General features: G+C 32.9%; 2 protein-coding genes across 2 annotated transcripts; both read right to left on the bottom strand.

The window, feature by feature from the left end:
- Window positions 1-6457: 6457 nt before the first annotated feature.
- LOC118062588 (protein MET1, chloroplastic) lies at window positions 6458-8812 on the bottom strand. The gene is made up of 7 exons (XM_035076405.2): window positions 8242-8812; window positions 7917-8023; window positions 7708-7802; window positions 7506-7582; window positions 7149-7269; window positions 6992-7051; window positions 6458-6913 (listed from the first exon to the last, which is right to left on the bottom strand). The coding sequence occupies exons 1-7, from the start codon at window positions 8667-8669 to the stop codon at window positions 6773-6775; spliced, it is 1029 nt and encodes a 342-aa protein (XP_034932296.1). The 5' UTR covers window positions 8670-8812; the 3' UTR covers window positions 6458-6772.
- A 580-nt stretch (window positions 8813-9392) lies between these two features.
- On the bottom strand, window positions 9393-15199 carry LOC118062595 (pumilio homolog 12). Its single transcript, XM_035076412.2, has 7 exons — window positions 14852-15199; window positions 12548-14213; window positions 12266-12428; window positions 11208-11371; window positions 10271-10529; window positions 9966-10080; window positions 9393-9884 (listed from the first exon to the last, which is right to left on the bottom strand). The coding sequence occupies exons 2-6, from the start codon at window positions 14119-14121 to the stop codon at window positions 9973-9975; spliced, it is 2268 nt and encodes a 755-aa protein (XP_034932303.1). The 5' UTR covers window positions 14122-14213; window positions 14852-15199; the 3' UTR covers window positions 9393-9884; window positions 9966-9972.
- Between the last annotated feature and the right edge of the window lie 3000 nt (window positions 15200-18199).

Genomic DNA, 18199 nt, shown 5'->3' on the forward strand with positions numbered 1-18199 from the left:
GTGTGATTGCTCTTTTGTGGATTAGCAGAAAACGGAAATTGATATTTGCCAAGTCTCTTTAAAAGAACCAGGAGAGCTATTGAAAATGGGAGGATATACAGAAAAATGAGGTACTCACTGTGGAATGTGTCTCCAAAGTTTCCGAAGCTTTGTTGCCGCCTGCAAGTGGTGGGCTTTCAGGAGAGGCTATAGATGGATTTCTCCTACGCAGGTACACTGCCAAAAAAAAAAAACGATCAAAGTAAACTCAGTCTCTTGCAGTTTTCTTCTGTTTGACTCAGATTGTTTAAAAATATGAGACTAACATTTTCTCGTTCAACTAGTTGTTTTGGAATAGCGGTCAACACAAATGTGGAAATTCCAATTCTTTCCAAAGGCAGAAGGACTTTGATGTTTTCTAGGTTTGAAGGAAGCAGACCTGCCCCAATATTCATATGTTTCCATTCGGAGGGGGCCGGGGATTTTTTCTAGAGCGAGTGTCACGACTCGAAGGAGGCGACCGATGATTTTCCTAAGGATGAGTGTCACAACTCGAATTTTAGGTCTATGACCGACAACCCCAAGGAGTTGTGTTTGTAAGGATATCTATCTACAATAAAACCTTTTATAACGAATATACAAAAAAAAAAAAAAAAAAAAAAAAAAAAAAAAAAAAAAAAAAAAAAAAAAAAAAAAAAAAAAAAAAAAAAAAAAAAAAAAAAAAAAAAAAAAAAAAAAAAAAAAAAAAAAAAAAAAAAAAAAAAAAAAAAAAAAAAAAAAGAAAAAAAAAAAAAAATAAAAAAAAAAAAAAAAAAAAAAAAAAAAAAAAAAAAAAAAAAAAAAAAACAAAAAAAAAAAAAAAAAAAAAAAAAAAAAAAAAAAAAAAAAAAAAAAAAAAAAAAAAAAAAAAAAAAAAAAAAAAAAAAAAAAAAAAAAAAATAAAAAAACAAAAAAAAAAAAAAAAAAAAAAAAAAAAAAAAAAAAACAAAAAAAAAAAAAAAAAAAAAAAAAAAAAAAAAAAAAAAAAAAAAAAAAAAAAAAAAAAAAAAAAAAAAAAAAAAAAAAAAAAAAAAAAAAAAAAAAAAAAAAAAAAAAAAAAAAAAAAAAAAAAAAAAAAAAAAAAAAAAAAAAAAACAAGTTATATAAAAATATAAAATTACCGCATTTCATTAAATCTTTTCAAAAATATTTATATTCAAAACTAAAAAAACCAAATAATAATTCAAAACTTCTCATTCAATAATTTAAAAAACAAAAAAACAATAATCAATAATCAATAAACTTTTTATTGGTCAAAATCAAACTTAACTAAACAAGTAATAATTAAAGGGTCTTAAGACATCGAATTAAAACTAAAACTAAATGGAAAGCCTCAATAAAATAAGCAAGCATATCCAACCAAAACCTAAAAGAAGCAAGAATACTCAACATAGCCCGCTTGCTAATAGAAACTAAGAACTTAAAAATTAATTATTAAAAAATTAGGGGTAGAGTTCAACCAAACTCAGTAAAGAAAAATAACATTTAATATACATTTAGATATTAAATAGTATGCTAGTCGATTTTATTTATATAAATATACATACTAAGCATATTATCATAAGTAATGGAATACATATTAAGATTCAAATTGACACCCGAAAGGTGACTAGATTAACATCCGGTACCATGGGCGAGGATCAGTCGCCACCCAAATTAATGCCTCTTTCACCAGTTAGGCATAATGAAATATTTTATGTGTATATAAAAACTAATTACTCTTTGTTAGCTTGAAGTTACTGATAAGTCCCTATAATCAAAAGAAAGCGAAAATAATCTATGAGATTGGTATATAAAAATATAAAAGAAAATTGCATAAATTAAAAGAAAAAGAGTTATAAGAAAATATGTATATAAATATGAAAAAATAAAATAAAATTAAACCACAAAAAAAGATATGGGTCTTTCTCGTAGTTAGGTTGTGCCTAAAAGATTGTGCTCAAATGCCTTCTGCTTGCCCCCCCTTCCTTTTTTTTTATCTTGCGGCAATCAGAATATGAAATAAAATCAAATCTATACTTTGTCTCCTATCCCTAAACCTTAAGTGGAGTTATTTGGTGGGTTAATTGATCGATATTTAGTTTTGGTTAAATGGCAAAATATAAAATAATAAATAAAAACCCTCAAGCCTCGAAAGAGTAGTTAACCCCCACACACTAAATAAATTCAACTTTAAAAGCTTTTCAAAATCTAATAGTTAGCATAACCTATTCATATATTACACTACAATTTAATGCAAGTTGCAATGGTTTCAACTTTGATTCTACTTGGAATCTTCTTACTTCTTTCACTTTATATGATCACCCATAACACTCAAGCAAAGATTGCTTTCTAATTCTCATCTTTCACCAAAGTAGCCTGGGATTGGCCTTTTATAAAGTAAAATTTAGACTACCTAGACACTTATCTCGCAGAAAGCCTGATAGTTTCTAAATGACATTATTGTAAGAATGGAGAACATTTTTTAAAAAAAAAAATTTTAAACCCAGTTTTCAAGGACTTCATTGTTTGTGTTGAGTTTTTTTTTTTTAAACGCTACATGCAGCAGAAACTATAAATTTAATTTATTTTTTTAGAGTCTATAAGGGAATCCTATTAGATATATTTAAGGTTTATACGAAAGATTATTTGAAACATCAGATTGTGTTCTTTTAGTTTTTTTGAATAATTACTTCAAGGCTGTGGTTGGTTTGCAAAACCACCAAGTCATCGAGTGTCTGGCCCTCTAACGGTAATTTTTCATATGAATTCATCTTAGTGAGAAATACCATTAACCTTTTAAAGAGAGGGGATTGTTATTAACCTCTTTTATTAAGGCTGATTTTTTTTCCTTTTTGCTTGTGTTTAGGTTTATTCTTATACTAGCACTACTCATAGAACAATTAAAAGGCGCATAGTACTTATACATACATAAAGGAGGTTTAGAGGGAAAAAAAGAAAAAAAAAATCTAATTAAAACCCTTATATAAATAAATAAAATATCCAATTACCGCCTGAATAAATATCACATATATTATTTAGGAGGAAATTTTAGGAAAAAAAATTTTTTTAAAAAATTTGTATATTCGAAACTGAGTTCTCTACTTGCCATTTCTCTTAGCGATCCATAAAATTGTAGATAAATTATTACCAGTGATATATATACTGATTACCAAACTTTTAGTCCTGATTTTTTTTTTTTTTTTTTTTTTTTTTTTTTATTTTTTTTTTTTTTTTTTATTTTCCTTCCCTTTATTTTTTAAATTTATTTACAATCAAGAGTACTTGCGCCAACTTGATTAATCATCTACTCTTTATTTATTTTCCAACAATAATCAGGTCTTTTTATTTCTTTACATGTGTGACCCATTATTCGTTCCATAATTTAAGTTGGCTCAAATAATAAAATTCAACAGTCCCCTAAACCCAAAATAGGGGCATTTAAAATAAATTAATTTATTATCGCGCAATATCAATCGTTGATTAACTTTATTGTTTTGAAGATCAAAACTGCGATTGTTCTAGCCTAAGTAACTGATCATTGAAACCGCTAAAATATTATGAAACAGATCATAAATGATTTTGACTTAAAACTCTATCTCTATTATGAAGCTCAGGTTCAAAGATATAATAAATTCTATCTCCTCCATCAACATTATATTCCTCCTTATTAGACAAATGTATACATGGCTATGTCTACTTTGTTCTCAAATTATATTTGTTCTTAATACTATAGTCATTGATTTATTTTGAATAAGATTGAAACTCTTTTCAAATTTCATTCCATCTTATACAAGATTTACAATCAATTATTATTGAGAACATATAAAACATTTTCTTAATCCACATATATATTTAAAATACTGATCATCCTCTAATTTACTTAAAATCTTCATATATTTCATTGTTATACTTAATATTGTCTACTCATTGTACTCACCCACAACGCATGTAGCAATATCAAAACATAAACTCTCCTTTTATCTCTCAATCAACAGGAACACTCACAGCACAGCCATGGTCACATAGACAACAATTATCAGAGTACAAATGATCTCCTCTGTATGAAAACTTTACACATGTGCTACAGTTTTGGTATGCAGTATAATCTTATTTGGTAAGCGCATAACATATTATTTTAAAGTATCTTTCATACCGCAACTTCTTTAGAAAGAACCAATGTTTGTCTTTTTTTAAAAGAAAAAAACATAATATAATTCAGTTTCAACAATTTCTAATATATGTACAGTTTTTATACAAATATTGACAAACTATTTTAGAGAAACACATACTTTAATGCAAAATAATAAAAATATATAAAATTTTATAATATTTTTGGGCATAACATTTTTTTCAATCCTTATGCTTTACTTCAAAGTCATTAATTAAATATTTATTTCAATTTTTAATAAATAACTTGATGGATATTTAAAGATACAAATAGTATTTATATTAAAAATAAAAAAAAAATAAAATTTAAATATATTTACATAAACAAAAATCAAATGTCACTCGTACAAACCGATTATTCTACACTATACCCGGGAGAGTCACTCCCCGTGGTTCAACTCAGGAACTGGTTTCATTGTTTCAAGCATAATTGCAGAAACGAATTGGATGGTAGCTGCTTGCGCTTCGGTAAGCTAAGAAGACGCTGTTTGAAGTCAGCCTTGTTAATTGTAGTTGAGGTATTTTGGATATAGCGCGCTAACGGAGGATGAGAAGAATGATACCTCTTGACTCACTAACACTGAGCTTCGAGAGTGGCACTTCCACGGTCTCATAGACAGGGATGGATTTGCGCACACTGAAATAACCATATTTAGTAACACACTGGAAGTATTATTAGGCAATTACTCTAACATCTCTCGCTTGTGTATCTGGCAAGATTGCATCTTAGTTAGTCATGACGTATTTCTCGAGCAATACAATGCTGCTGTCTTCTCTTTCTTCCCATGGCCACTGAATACATCAGCTCATAAAACATGTATCTCCATTGTCACGAATCCTCCGTCTTGATAGAATCCTCAAAAGTGTATTCGAAGAGAGTGTGTGTGAGAGAAAAGGCTCTTTGAGTAGGTCTTTCTTAATTAAAAGATACATTACGATTTTTTTAGAGCAAATCTCCAACAACAAGATTGGCAGACATTACAGGGCTCCATGTTTCCACATGAATAAAGCCGTTCCCCTTCTTGAGTTGGGTTTCCGTATTTCTTTACTACAGTTTTGATTCCGTGTGGTTAACAAGCAGGCTCTCTCCTCTCTGCCAAGTCTAAAGAACCAGGAGAGTTTGTTTTGAAAATGGTGAGGACTCAGAAATGAAGATGCTCATGGAAATGTGATCTCTGAATTTCCTGAAGCTGATGCTTGCACTATTGCGTGGTACTTTTAGAGAGGCCTTTTAGATGATTTTTCACCCTATCTATGCAGGTTACACAATCCCAAAACGATGGAAGGTATGTACAATCAGTGCTCCTGTATTCAGAATGAATTTTATGCAGCAATTTGAACAAGTTGTCGAAGTTTGTCAGATTGTCATAGATCATAACTTACGCTTTGATCTGGCGTGCATTCAGTACACTGGATCTTGGACTCAACCAACTAAAAGACCCAGTTCTACTTCTCAAAATGCCAGGAGAAGACGTTTGACTCAATAATAACAAACAAAGGATAAATGAAGGGAGCAGCCAACACCTGCCCCCATATTTACGCGTGTTCCATTTGGTGGGGGAGGCAAGGATTTGCGATGGGGAATGAATACGCTTTTATAGGACCACAAATACTTCGGTTCCTGCATAAATATTATGAAGAGATTGAAATGGGATTTTGATGATTCCTGATGAGAGACTTACATGTCATCCCATGCCTGCACCATCCCAAGGTCTTCCAATTGTTTCGATGGTCTTTCACTGACAGGGTCCATGTATCCGTGTGTGATCCGGACAGTGGTCTCAGCCTAAGATCATGGTCACTTTCAAGACCATACTCATGTTGAAAGTACAATATTTCCAATTAGTTTGGTTAAATAGTAAACTATTGTTTCTCAATATTCAACAAGTCCACAATCCAGAACTGAGAATCCTAATTCTGATGTTCAAAGAAACGGGTTTGTCTTGTTCTCATATCTTTTTCGTTTGAATGTGTCGGACTATCATGCGTGTGATTGCGTAAACTCGACTTATGGGATTGTGTAGGCTTGAGTTATGGCTTAATACCAGGGACTCGATACGAGGCTTAATCTGTGAGATTGTTTGATAACACTGGCTATTCAAGAGTCAAGTATTGTGTATAAATAGGATTATAACTCTTCAAATTTATGTAAGTTAATCAAGATGTACTCTTTGTGGTTCCTCATTTCTCTTGTAGTTTCTGTAATTTCATTTTAAATTTGTTGTTCATAATAGAATTAGGGCTTTCTGTGTAGTGTACAGCAGTTTTATGCTCCGGAAGTTCGACAGGATGGCAGTAAATTCATTCTGTTATATCCAATAATAAAGAAACAGTTTACTTTTCTTGTTTATCCTCTTCAATTTTCTTGTCAAGAAGATTACATATCATAGACTGTATCCAAAGAAGAATCAGGATAACAAGCCAATCATGGCGAATCATATTAAACTTTTCTGAACTCGTCCTAAACTAAAGCTATGAAAGAACAAAATCTTATTACAAAGGAGTTTTATCTGAAGCAGTTGATGGTTTGGCCAGTCCTGGCTTCTTGTAAGTTCAGGAGCAGTTACCTCTTTGATTCTTTCATCCTTGGAGCAAATTCATGACTCTATTTCTTGTTGAATCCGAATAGAGATTTAATGGCGTTGATGGCATTCTCGTTGATAAATGATTCATCAAACCTTTTCATAAGAGGTTCAAATCCCTCAGCTGTCCTTAAATTGGATAGGTCAGGATCTGTCCGGATTCGCTGTTAACATTTCCAAAACATCAGAAAGTCAGCACTTCATAAACTATATGCTGTTCACGTGCAATTTTAGTCCATTACCTTAAAGTCTTCAAATCCTGCTTTCATCGCATCTTCAAGTGCAGATAGCCCAGCTTGTAACTGTTAAAAGTTCGAGGAAGTAAATGATGCAGCAATCCCATAAAGGGATAAGAAGGAAGAGAAAGGGCTACTGTTTTCAAGATAACGAAGGCATTACCTGATTAAGCTTAGAATAACAACAAGCGACATTGTAACTTGCCACTGCAGCTTCAGCTGGGTCTGGTTTCGATCCCAGCATAGACTCGAACCTCTCCAGTGCTTCCTCATATTTGGCATTTCTTCATCAATTAACCAAGGAAAAACAAAATTTTAAAAGTATCACTGTGAAGAACTTGTGATGACTTGCAGGCAGTAAAGCACGTTACTAGCGCTTAAAGGGACACCTAATTTGATGTAATAAATTTGTATGCAGCAAATGAATCAGTCCATCCTAGAGACCTAGCCTTTGCAAATATGAAATTCAACTTGAACTCAAAAGGAAGTAGAAAGAACAAGTTGAATATCCAGAAGTTACTTGTATAATTGCAACCCTTCGCGAAGATCCTTTTCTCTCTGTTCTTTCTGCTCCTTTTTTCTTATGTAATTTTGCATCTGAAAAACCAATCACAAGTCAGAAATGCCAAGTTACTTGCAGTAAGAACTTTTCCCATACAAAGAAACAAAGTGAAAGAGAACACATATGGTATCCAGCTTTGTATCTTTTTCTAGTTACTCACTTGGATTTCTCTCACTCTGTTACTAATGACACCAGAGTTCCTCTCAGCTCTGATAATTTCCTTTTCTGTCAGTTCACCGGTATAATCCATGTTCCCTGAACAGAGTAGACAATAAAGAATGAACTTCCAAGTCTAGTTCTATGTGCAAGTTTTCATGGGTGGGAGTTTAAGAGTGCACATATATGTTCATCAGGCAGTGATGAACTAACCATATCTCTTTTGCATTTTCATGAGTAAAGGGCCAATTCTTTGGCGGATGGTGTACATTGTCCTCCCATATTCAGCTGCTGGCCAAATCTCTGTCCCAAACACAGCACTGCATAAGATTTAGAACTCCATAAGTTACATTCTCAAATAAGATTCTTGTCAATTGTTCCAAAATTGTGGTAAAACATTTTTATGATTAGAAAAGGAGTTGCAGAGTTCTTCAAACACTTGCATCTACCAATTGCAGCTCACATTATGATGAATTGAGTTGAATTGGACTTGATATTTAATTTGGACAAGAATAAGAAGAAGGAGGATAAATTAAACCTGGTTGCAATAACTTTATCACCAACACTGAATTTGCTAGTCTTATCAGCTGATCCACCAGGAGCAATAGCATCAATATAAGTAGCGCCATCTCTGCCCTTTGCAAACTTTATCCCATAAGGCTGCTCTATTTCCACCTCATATTCTTCATACTTTTCTTCTCCTTCTCCTTCACCTTCACCTCCACTTCCACTCTCTGCAGATTTTGATGTCTGTGACTCAGTTTCTGAAGCTTTAAGGATTGAATTTGATGGTTTTAGCAAAAGGGTATTGCTGAAAGTTGTTGAAGTGCTGAGAAAGGAGTAGTTCTTGGATAAAAAGTGAGTGCTTTGAGAGAAAAGGAGAGGGATTTGCTTGGCTTGGACACTACTTGTTGGTAATGGTGATGAAGAGTAGAGAGAAGGATATCTACTTGGAGCTAAAGACATGGTTGGTTTGTTCAATTACTGTTTTGCTTTGCTTCAGCAGCTCAATTGCTTCTGCTCGGAATGAGAAGTGCTGCTGCTTTCCATTTGGAGGTGGGGGAGAGAGATGCTGAGAGGCAGAAGGAGAGATTGGCCTCAAAGAAGAAGTGGCTCTAATGAGCTCTTTGTGCTCTTGTTCAATAATGGTGTGCCACGTGTCATTTGTGGGAAAGGTATGACTGGATCTTTTGATGACACGTGGCCTACCCTCATTCTTGATTTGCATTTGAGATTACCAAATATAGGATTTTCTTTTAATTTTAATTTTTAGCCAAGTAGAGGAGGAGGAGGATATTCCTTCTAAAAAAATCCCAATATATATAAATATACCCTACCGATGGTACGATGGATCCCATGGTTGATCTTATTGGCTAATGAAATTTTCTTAAAAATCACAAGTTTTCTTCATACTAATGTAGCTTTTTTGAAAAGAAAAAACCCGTTAATATCAAATTATTTATACAAAATAAATTGTTATTTTTATATTACGAAAAAGATAACTCTCTTGGTTCTTGGTAGGAAGGTAGAAATTCATACAAATGATCACAGTTATACTTATCTATTGAACATGGATATTAAAGCACTTCGGTGCTAGGATTTGAATGAGAATATGAAGTCAATTTCACAAGGAACGAAATTATTAGTCCATATATATATATATATATATATGGAGAGAGACAACAAAGATTATATTGTCAGAAAGATGATTACGGGAATGGCAATATTAGGACCTTAAATATTTTATATGACAAATCCCAAGCCCTAACCTTGGCAAATCTATGGACACGAAATGTACATCACAGAGATGAAAGTCAGCATGGAAATCACGTAGCTTACAAAGCTCCTCCAACCTGCAATCACCCCGCCAAGCCTTGACTCTTGAGCTCCCGTCCAAAAAAAAACTGATATTGCAAGTAACCCACAAGCTCAAAGAACCCTACACCTTCACATTTCTTTTATTCGCAGGCAAAGGTGGGAAAAAAAAATCTGATCTACAGATGTTCGGATCCTGCGTCATGCGAAATTCTCTGTTTTGATGATTAATAAACCTTAAAAAAATTCACCTTTCATCTGTTCATATGAGTTGTGGATGCATCTTTGACAATTTTCTCTCATGTCAAGGCATCAAAATCTTGCAAACAAATCTACAGGAACTTCTTCTGCAATTGAATGCAAAGCCTGCACGACCACACACAAAAAAAATCAGAAAGGGCAAGCAGAATGTAGACAATGCAGAAGAGAGAAGTTGTATGATCTTACTCGCAGATTACTTCTTCAAACCATTACTAGATAGGACTTTCTTCCCATAAGGACTAGTTCGAAGTGTAGGAACATGGGGTCGTATAGCCTCCACCAGAGCAGTATGAAGAGCTCCCTACTCCACAAGTTAAACAAGGATCCAATCAAATAATGAAATTGAACCAGTTTAATTCAATCAACCGCCCCCCCCCCCCAAAAAAAAAAAAAAAAATCATATAATAATTGCAAATCTTTCTTCCAGGGGAGAACTGCCAGGCACATGATTTTATTGGGAAAAAATGTTGATTGAAAATCAAAATACAAACCTTTGATTGTTGCAAAGCTGCCTGGATAACATAATTACCAAAAGGATCTTGCATGACTTGATCCAGGTGAGCATTATTTATCAGCTCCCGGATAATACGTGTCCGGCGCTCCTCTCCTGCATATTTTAGGCATTTCTCTACCACATTGCTGCTATATTTCTGAACAGACAAGTCCCTATAATTACCTTCCAACTGACCAAGAATATCAGTTGTTGCCCAGGGAAGTCGAAGCTCAAAGATAAATTGCACAACATAGTTCCTGCAACATTGAAACACTTCAAATCTCAAATGTTGTAAATCCAAGCATGCATTAAAAAGATGGCTTTTAAATTCCTCATAAGAGGGCCATTCAAGCAGTCATCAAGATGTAGTGCCACAAATGCTTTTTGGTCTTGCCTTTCTTAATTACCCAAAGTACTTGATGATTTCAGACCATAAACAGAACTAACAAGTCTGCATCTCACAAGCAGAGATCGGAACACCAAATCTTAAGAACAACCACCATGCATGTGGAATATGTAAAGCATGGAAAAGAAGGGAAAAAAAATTGGAATTGTTAGAGCAGGGTTTGAATAATTATTTTGATGATGAGATTGTGAAAAAACTTGTTATTTTGACCAATAAATTTCACAGAATCAAAAATTCCTCTATCAAGCAAAGCTAATACTTCAGTAATAGTCCCACATTATTCACTTTTGATTCTAAGCCTCGAAAATAAAATGCATAACAGAAGAAAACAAAGAGGATCTGGATAAAACAGAAGTTCATTAATACATGTCACCCTTTATTAATAACTACTTATATCATGTTTAGAATGTGAAACCACTTTCTTCCATGGAATTGGGCAAGAATGAAAAATTCAACACACCTTTGTGATAGACAGGCTTAAGAAAAGACACGGGAAATAAAGCTCGAAGAAAAGAGAAAAATATAGTACCCAAAAGGATCTTGTGAAAGGATCAGAGCATTTGACGTGATCTCAGAGACTAAACGACACCTTTGCTCTCCCTCGGAATGGCTTAGGCATTTTTGAAGCACGCAACAGCCATGGCGATCCGTTGCAAGTTCAATACAATTAGCAGTTGTAGCTTCAAAAAGGAACTGCAAAAGAAATCATCATCACTGTTTCACATAGTGCTAAATTCTGGTTTATCTGTAAAGCATGTAGGATTTATAACTAAAAGAAGCATCATTTGCTGCATCTGCATGGAAGAGTTAAACAATCGTTGGAAGGCAACAATTTTTGCCAAGGAATGCCAAGGCTCCTAAAATTGAAATCATTCTTCTTGAATTGATAGATGGTATGCCTCAAAAAAAAAAAAAACACTGATGGATGGATCTTAATCGATGTCCCATTCCTTTTTTTTTCTTTCAGAGGAAGCTGGTGTTTGCATTCTTGATGCCTAGTAATAATCAGAGTAATAATTTTTATGACAAAAACTTAACCAAGAATAGCTATTTAAGTCACCATAACCTAGTTACACAAATTTCAGAATTTTATTAACATGATATATAACATGAAAACGAAGATGATTAAATATAAGCAATATGTTAGTAAAAGTAGAGGACAGTTCTTTCTATATTGTTAAGGGTAGTTGCTGCAGTACAGAAGTAGAGAAGAACATGCTAAAGAGTACTTCTGTGGGAAAATTAGAAACAACTGAATCTCAAAGAACAAAAGTAAGAAAACAGGGTTATGAAAAGATGAAAAGATCAACTATAAGGGTGAAGAGATGATGGATATCCATTACTCTAACGGGGATGTGATCCAACTCAAGTTGTTCAATTGAAAGAACATGTACCAATAATAGTTTTACCTCTTGTTCTTTCATTTCAAATGCTTTGGTAAACAAGATTTAAAAAATCAATTTGCTTCTTCACATTAATAGTTTTGAGGGTTACAGACAATAAGGCTATGAGGATAAATAATCTGAAAAATATAACAAAAGTTCCAATTGCCAAAGATATTCAGGTAGAAAAGATACGTGGCCTTACATCAATGTATTCAGGCATCAAACACTGCAAGCAACGCTGGGCTACATGGTTACCATTCATATTTTTTATCAAGGTCACTATACCAGGCTTCAATGCAGAGACAACCATGGAAAACTGCTCTGAGGTCTTAAGGGTTTCAATAACCTTTTGAACAGCTCGAGTCCTGTGTTTAAAAGTGCAGTTCAGAAAATAATTAAAGCATGAAAGGGGAACACCATGAGTTTTGAATGCACGAGAAAATAAGTGTGCATGCACACGCGCGCACAAAGAGAGAGAACAAACCCATGCATATCACATGAAATCCGAACAAGCTCTCCAGCTTTTCTAGTGATAGTACGAAGTATTTGCATTCTCTGATCCTCATCGCATACTTCAAGCAACTTCTGAACCAGGTAGTTCCCAAAAGGGTCTGTCATTAGCTCAACAATGTGATCAATAATCTCAAGAAAAATCTTTTCAACATCTTGCGGGCTCCCCTCGGAAAATTTTCTTTGCAAGAAACGGCAACCATGCTGGTCCTTTGCCATGAGATATATTCTACCAGTTACTTCATCTACTGAGTTATACTTCAAAGACTGAGAACTGAAATTAGAGCTTTTTAGGGCTGTAAAATCAGGAGATATATCCCATGAGGTCAAATGATCCAACTGAAAGCACCCAGCAGTAGGAGTAGGTAAACTATGGAGAAGGTGACCATTTGATAGAAATTTGCCATGCTGGTTGAGATGGGCAAGTGTTTCATTGCCTCCAGCTGAGCCAAACTTCAAAGCTTTCAGTGTGTTCAGTCCTTGTGACCTTGTCAGAATCTTTTCAGGAAAACTCTGTTTTCCTACTTTTTCCAAAACACGTATACCATTCTGTGATTGGTTCAAACCCCTTGAGACAGCATAGTTGCTACAAAATGGTTCTTGATTAGACTGTTGAACTTGGTGAGAGAATGGCACCTCCAAATATGGTTGCCTCACGTTCCGACTCATCAGCTTGGTTGCAACATTTCCATTTGCTTGAATAGGATTCTGAGCTTCCAATCTTTGATTATGGAGTTGCTGCATATATAGGTATTGCTGATGCATCCTGTAATATTGTTCTTCTCCAATATTCCTCCAGCTAATGTGAGACTGGTTTAATTGTTGTGAATGTAAGTAAGGAAGTGGAGACTGAACATCAGTGAAGTATTGTTGATGATCAGACATTAAAGGAAAATCCATGCCTGGGACAGCCACATTGGAAAGCAATTGAAAACCTTGCATGCCATGAGTTGGTGACAAGGCCGTGGAGAAATTTTCAATTGGCTGAGGCTGACAAAAATCAGCTGGCACCTTCAGTTGTCGGGCATCAAATTTTAAGAAATTTGACTGTTCTTGACCAACTTTCGCAACATTAAACTTGTCAAAACCAGAAGGTAAATTATTTGGTGATCGGAACAGAGGGGAAACCATCACTGTTGGGTCCATATTTGAGAGTGAACCGTTCATGGTGTTTGTATATACAGCAGGACTAGGTGGGGATTTACAATTCACCAAAGGACTCCCGCTATTAAAACTCAATTCTGCAAATGCAGATGTCAAGGATTGGTCATCTGGCAAATTTGCTTCATCTGATTGGAGATTCTTGATAGGATATTGTTGAGTATTATTTGCAAAAAATTGTCTGTCATTCAAACTCCCATTGCTTTCAAGTTTCACAGCAAAAGCCCCCTTGCAAGAATTCACAGAAATGGGTGCCAAGCTACCATTTAGAGGTGCAATCTTAGGTCCAGCATCAGCAGAATGCTGATTTGCCGCAGTAGCATTTGGTATCTCTCCAAGAAGCTTCTCAAATTCATCATACTCTATTTCAGTTCTTTGATCTTCCATTCTGTAAACGGCAATGTGCTCAAAAACTCCTTCCTAACAATGTATATGAGACAATGTAGATCCACAAACTAGCACTTCAATGCAGCAAAATTCTGAACGACAAAACACCACCCATTAGGATCACAATAATGGTACTAGAAAGTGAAAAAAACTAAATTTTCCAAAAATAATCATCACATCACTTCACTTCTCACTAGAAGCTATCACCACCAGAGTCTCAGCCATCAGAAATGGATTTCAAAGAAGCATAATGATAATAAGAAGAAAAATCAAATAACAAGAAGAAAAGGACAGTCACATAAGTCACGACCAAAAGATTCTATACTAGAAAATCAACGAAGAACAAAACCCCAGTTCAAAAAAGAGACCCCAAAAATGACTCTAAAACCATGATCATCATCATCAACATGATCAAACCATTAAAAAGACCACTACTTTTCCTCGATTTCAACGTCCAAACATGAAAAAAACAAAAAAGCACAGAAATCTATGCTTTACACAATTCCAATAACCATAATTCAGTCAAGTTCATCAAAAGAGCCAAAACCCAGATGATTAAAACCATGATCATCATCACAAACCATAAAAAGTTTCAATCTTGACAATAAAAATCAATAAAACAGACAAATCAAAAGAATCCCAATTCAGCTCAAACGATTTAACAACAATGCAGAAGAAAAGCAGGAGTGAATGAGTGATAAAAAAAGGCATAACATACATACATACATACCAGTGACAGAGGATGATAGTAAATGAAGAAGAAGGCATTGGAGGGGGCCAAAGCAACAAACTTTATAAGAGATGATCGGTTGTTTTTGTTAATTAGAGTGAATTATTTAGAAAGAATGCAAAGAGAGTGTAAGTATTTGTTGGTAAGGTGAGGGAGAGAGGCGGCGTGAAGAAGAAGGAGATTTTTTCAAGTGTGAGAGATATAAAAGAGATGGAACGGTTATGGCATTGCCAAATTTAAGCATAAAATAGAATTACATTACAACGATATTACAAACATATATTTCTACCATTACCATAAACCATAACCATAACACACACCACCCTCCATCTATCTATGAATCATCCATGCATGGAATGCAATGCTGCTTGCTTGTATATATTTATTATTTTATTGTATGCTTTCTTTCTTTTATTTCTTTTAGGTTTGTTTGGGTCACTGCTCCTCACTCTTTTTTTTTCTTTGTTTTAACCGGTAATAACAAACTTGTAATCATAGGTTGAGTAAATTCAAAATATTTTATTAAATTCACGGTTTAAATTATATTATTCAAATAAAATAAAAATATAAAGATTTAAAAAAAAAAAAAAAACATATTACCTTTCCAAACTTGAAACTAAGATCATTAGACTTGAAATACTCAATATAGACAAATCATGAAATTTAATTCTCAATAAATTAAATATTAAAAAAATTGGTTATAATTAGGATTAAAAAAAATAACATTTAAAATAATGATGATCAAATTTAAAATAAAAAATAAATTTTATATTTGATTGAAAGATAAAAAAAATTTTAACAAAATTAATTTATTAAAAATACAACAAAATTCAAAAAAATAAGGGTCAGAATTAACATAAAAAAATATTTTAATTGAAGAATAAAAATGAAAAGAATAATACTTTTACAAAAAATACCACGAAAAAAAATTAGAAATGAAAACAATGAGGAACGAATTGAAAAACATAATATCATCAATTTGAATTGAATGATGAAATTGAAAACCAATAAAACTTTTACAAAATGGTAAAAGTAAAAAATTAAAAATCAAAAAAAATAAGGATCAAATTGGAGAATATAATATTTGATAAATTAAAATAGAAAGATGAAATTGAAAATAGATAAAACTTTTACAAAAAAAGTTAAGACCAAAAATTAGAAATCGAAAGAAGAAAGATTGAAGTTAAACTACCAAAATCCAAAAGGGTCAAATTGTAATTTTCAAAGATGAGAGAAAAAAAAAGAGGAAAAAAAAGGTTCACTGTTGACAAACTGGATCACCACTAAAAACATGTATCACACTAAAAGAAAGAGAACACGGTTGTATTTCTGGCGACATGATGAAAAAGCATTTTTGAACGTTGAGAAACGCTGCCCAAAGGACATGGGTGCCTCCCACGTACCTCCATGTGTGCTACACGCAAGTCCTTTTTTGTTTTTTTATTTGTTTAGCCAAACATCATTGTAAAAAAACCAAGAAGCCCCTTGAATCCAGGTTTAACAATTTTACTTTTAAGAGTATTTTTGTTATTTTATTGCATGTTTTAATTATTTATTATTTTTTATATTTAATCAAATACTAAATTGTTTCTCAACTGATGTTATAATAATAAAAAAAAAACCATTGTGAAAATACTAAAGTGCCCCTTGATTCTAGTTTTATTTATTTATTTATTTATTTGCTTCCAATGATATTTTAGTCATTTCAATGTGTAATTGAGATGGAAAATGATTCATTTGTCCCTAGTAAATTTTATAATGACAAATGGATCTTTTAAAAATATTTTAATGCTATTAATAACTAGTGTTAAGTTTTTTTGATGCGGGGATAAAAACATTATTACATTGTCTTAGTGAACAACATTAATAGATTTGGAGCTACAATACTTTTCAAAGGCAGTTAGCTTTTTTTTAATATGAGAAATATTAAAAACTCCATGTGAAGTTATTATGATATTATATTTGTGTGTGTATGTGTGTATAATGTTGATTGCATTGATTTAAAAAATGAAAGCAACAAGTTAAATCTTCATGAGCTATAATTTTTTATCTATATTCAAGTATTATATAAGATTTGATCACGTCAGGCATAAACAAATCTTGTGAATTAAGTGTTTGTTTGGTATTGTATTAGCTTCTATTTTTTAATTTATTTTCTTGAATTAATATTTTTTAAAAAATATTTTTTGATGATTTAATGTGTTTATGTTAAAAACAAAATAAAAAAATTATTTTAATGTATATTTAAATAAAAAGGACAGCTTGGACCAGATTATTAAATAGACAATAGACACTTGGTTGTTTTTCACATCAAATTTAAACGAGTTTTGAATTTCTGATGCATATATAATTTTACGGCAACATATATACATGTTTGTGAAGAATTAACGTGCTTGCTAATAATATCACGAGAGATTACTCTAGTTAACATTCTAATAATAAATGTATCTAAAAGATGCATGATTACCACTCCAAGGATTCTCTTTGGCTCTTAGGGTTTTTTTTTTTTTTACTTTGCACACTCATCTTTTTTCCACTTGAATTAAGAGGAGGAATTACACTTAAATTCCTTCCAGACAATCTACCCAATTGCAGGCGTTCTTCATGTCGTATCCGAGCAAAGCTTGTGTCTTGCAAGACAAATAAGATGCTGTTTGGTATCAGAGACCACATTATTGTATTGGGAACTTTGGTAATGGACAAGAGAAATCGAACAAAAAAAAAAATCAGATTTTAACAACTAATATCAAGAGAAGAAAGGGGGCAAAAAGATCAAAACTTTAGATGGATGGTGTCTTGCATTACTATAATTTTTATGATCATCTAATGGATGGATATATGTGCATCATCATTCTTACTTTATTTGTTTATGTTGACAAAGACTCTGCCAAAAGAATAACCTTGGCAACTTCCTTTGTTTTTTTTTCTTCTCTGTTTGTAATTTGCTTTCCCATGGGAGCTAAAACACATTGGGTATTGATGAACATGCACGTCTTGCATTGGCATTAGCTATATACTTCGTTTGGGTAAAAGATTGAGCTTTGAATGGTCATCCAATTCAAGACCATGTGATGAAAACCCTAATTTTACTCGAAATATCCTCTCTACATGAAAGGAAAAGGGGGAAATGTTGAGCATATGGAGTCATTTTGAACCCAATATGGCACTCCCCATTACTATTTTATACGTTCTCAAACCCTAATCATAGATGAGAAGTTGCCCTCCATGAAGGATATTCCGACGCTTCTTTCTTCCTCTTTCTTTATCATCATGACCAGTAGCAGTTCTTCCTCCGTGAAAAAAACCAAGGTGTTTAACATTTTGTTAAAGCCCATCCTGTTCTAATTT

This window comes from Populus alba, chromosome 14 (genome assembly GCF_005239225.2).
Source record: "Populus alba chromosome 14, ASM523922v2, whole genome shotgun sequence".
NCBI lineage: Eukaryota > Viridiplantae > Streptophyta > Magnoliopsida > Malpighiales > Salicaceae > Populus > Populus alba.

Bases quoted from the DNA above. Each gene is read 5' to 3' on its own strand.
- LOC118062588 (XM_035076405.2), bottom strand. From the start codon at position 8,669: ATGTCTTTAGCTCCAAGTAGATATCCTTCTCTCTACTCTTCATCACCA. The intron at 8,024-8,241 runs GTTTAATTTATC...AATCTTATGCAG, and splicing joins GATAAAGTTATTGCAACCAG to TGCTGTGTTTGGGACAGAGA. The intron at 7,583-7,707 runs GTGAGTAACTAG...TTGGTTTTTCAG, and splicing joins ACAGAGTGAGAGAAATCCAA to ATGCAAAATTACATAAGAAA.
- LOC118062595 (XM_035076412.2), bottom strand. From the start codon at position 14,121: ATGGAAGATCAAAGAACTGAAATAGAGTATGATGAATTTGAGAAGCTT. The intron at 10,530-11,207 runs GTACTATATTTT...TCAATGTTGCAG, and splicing joins CTTTCACAAGATCCTTTTGG to GAACTATGTTGTGCAATTTA. The intron at 10,081-10,270 runs GTTTGTATTTTG...CTTGTGGAGTAG, and splicing joins CAGCTTTGCAACAATCAAAG to GGAGCTCTTCATACTGCTCT.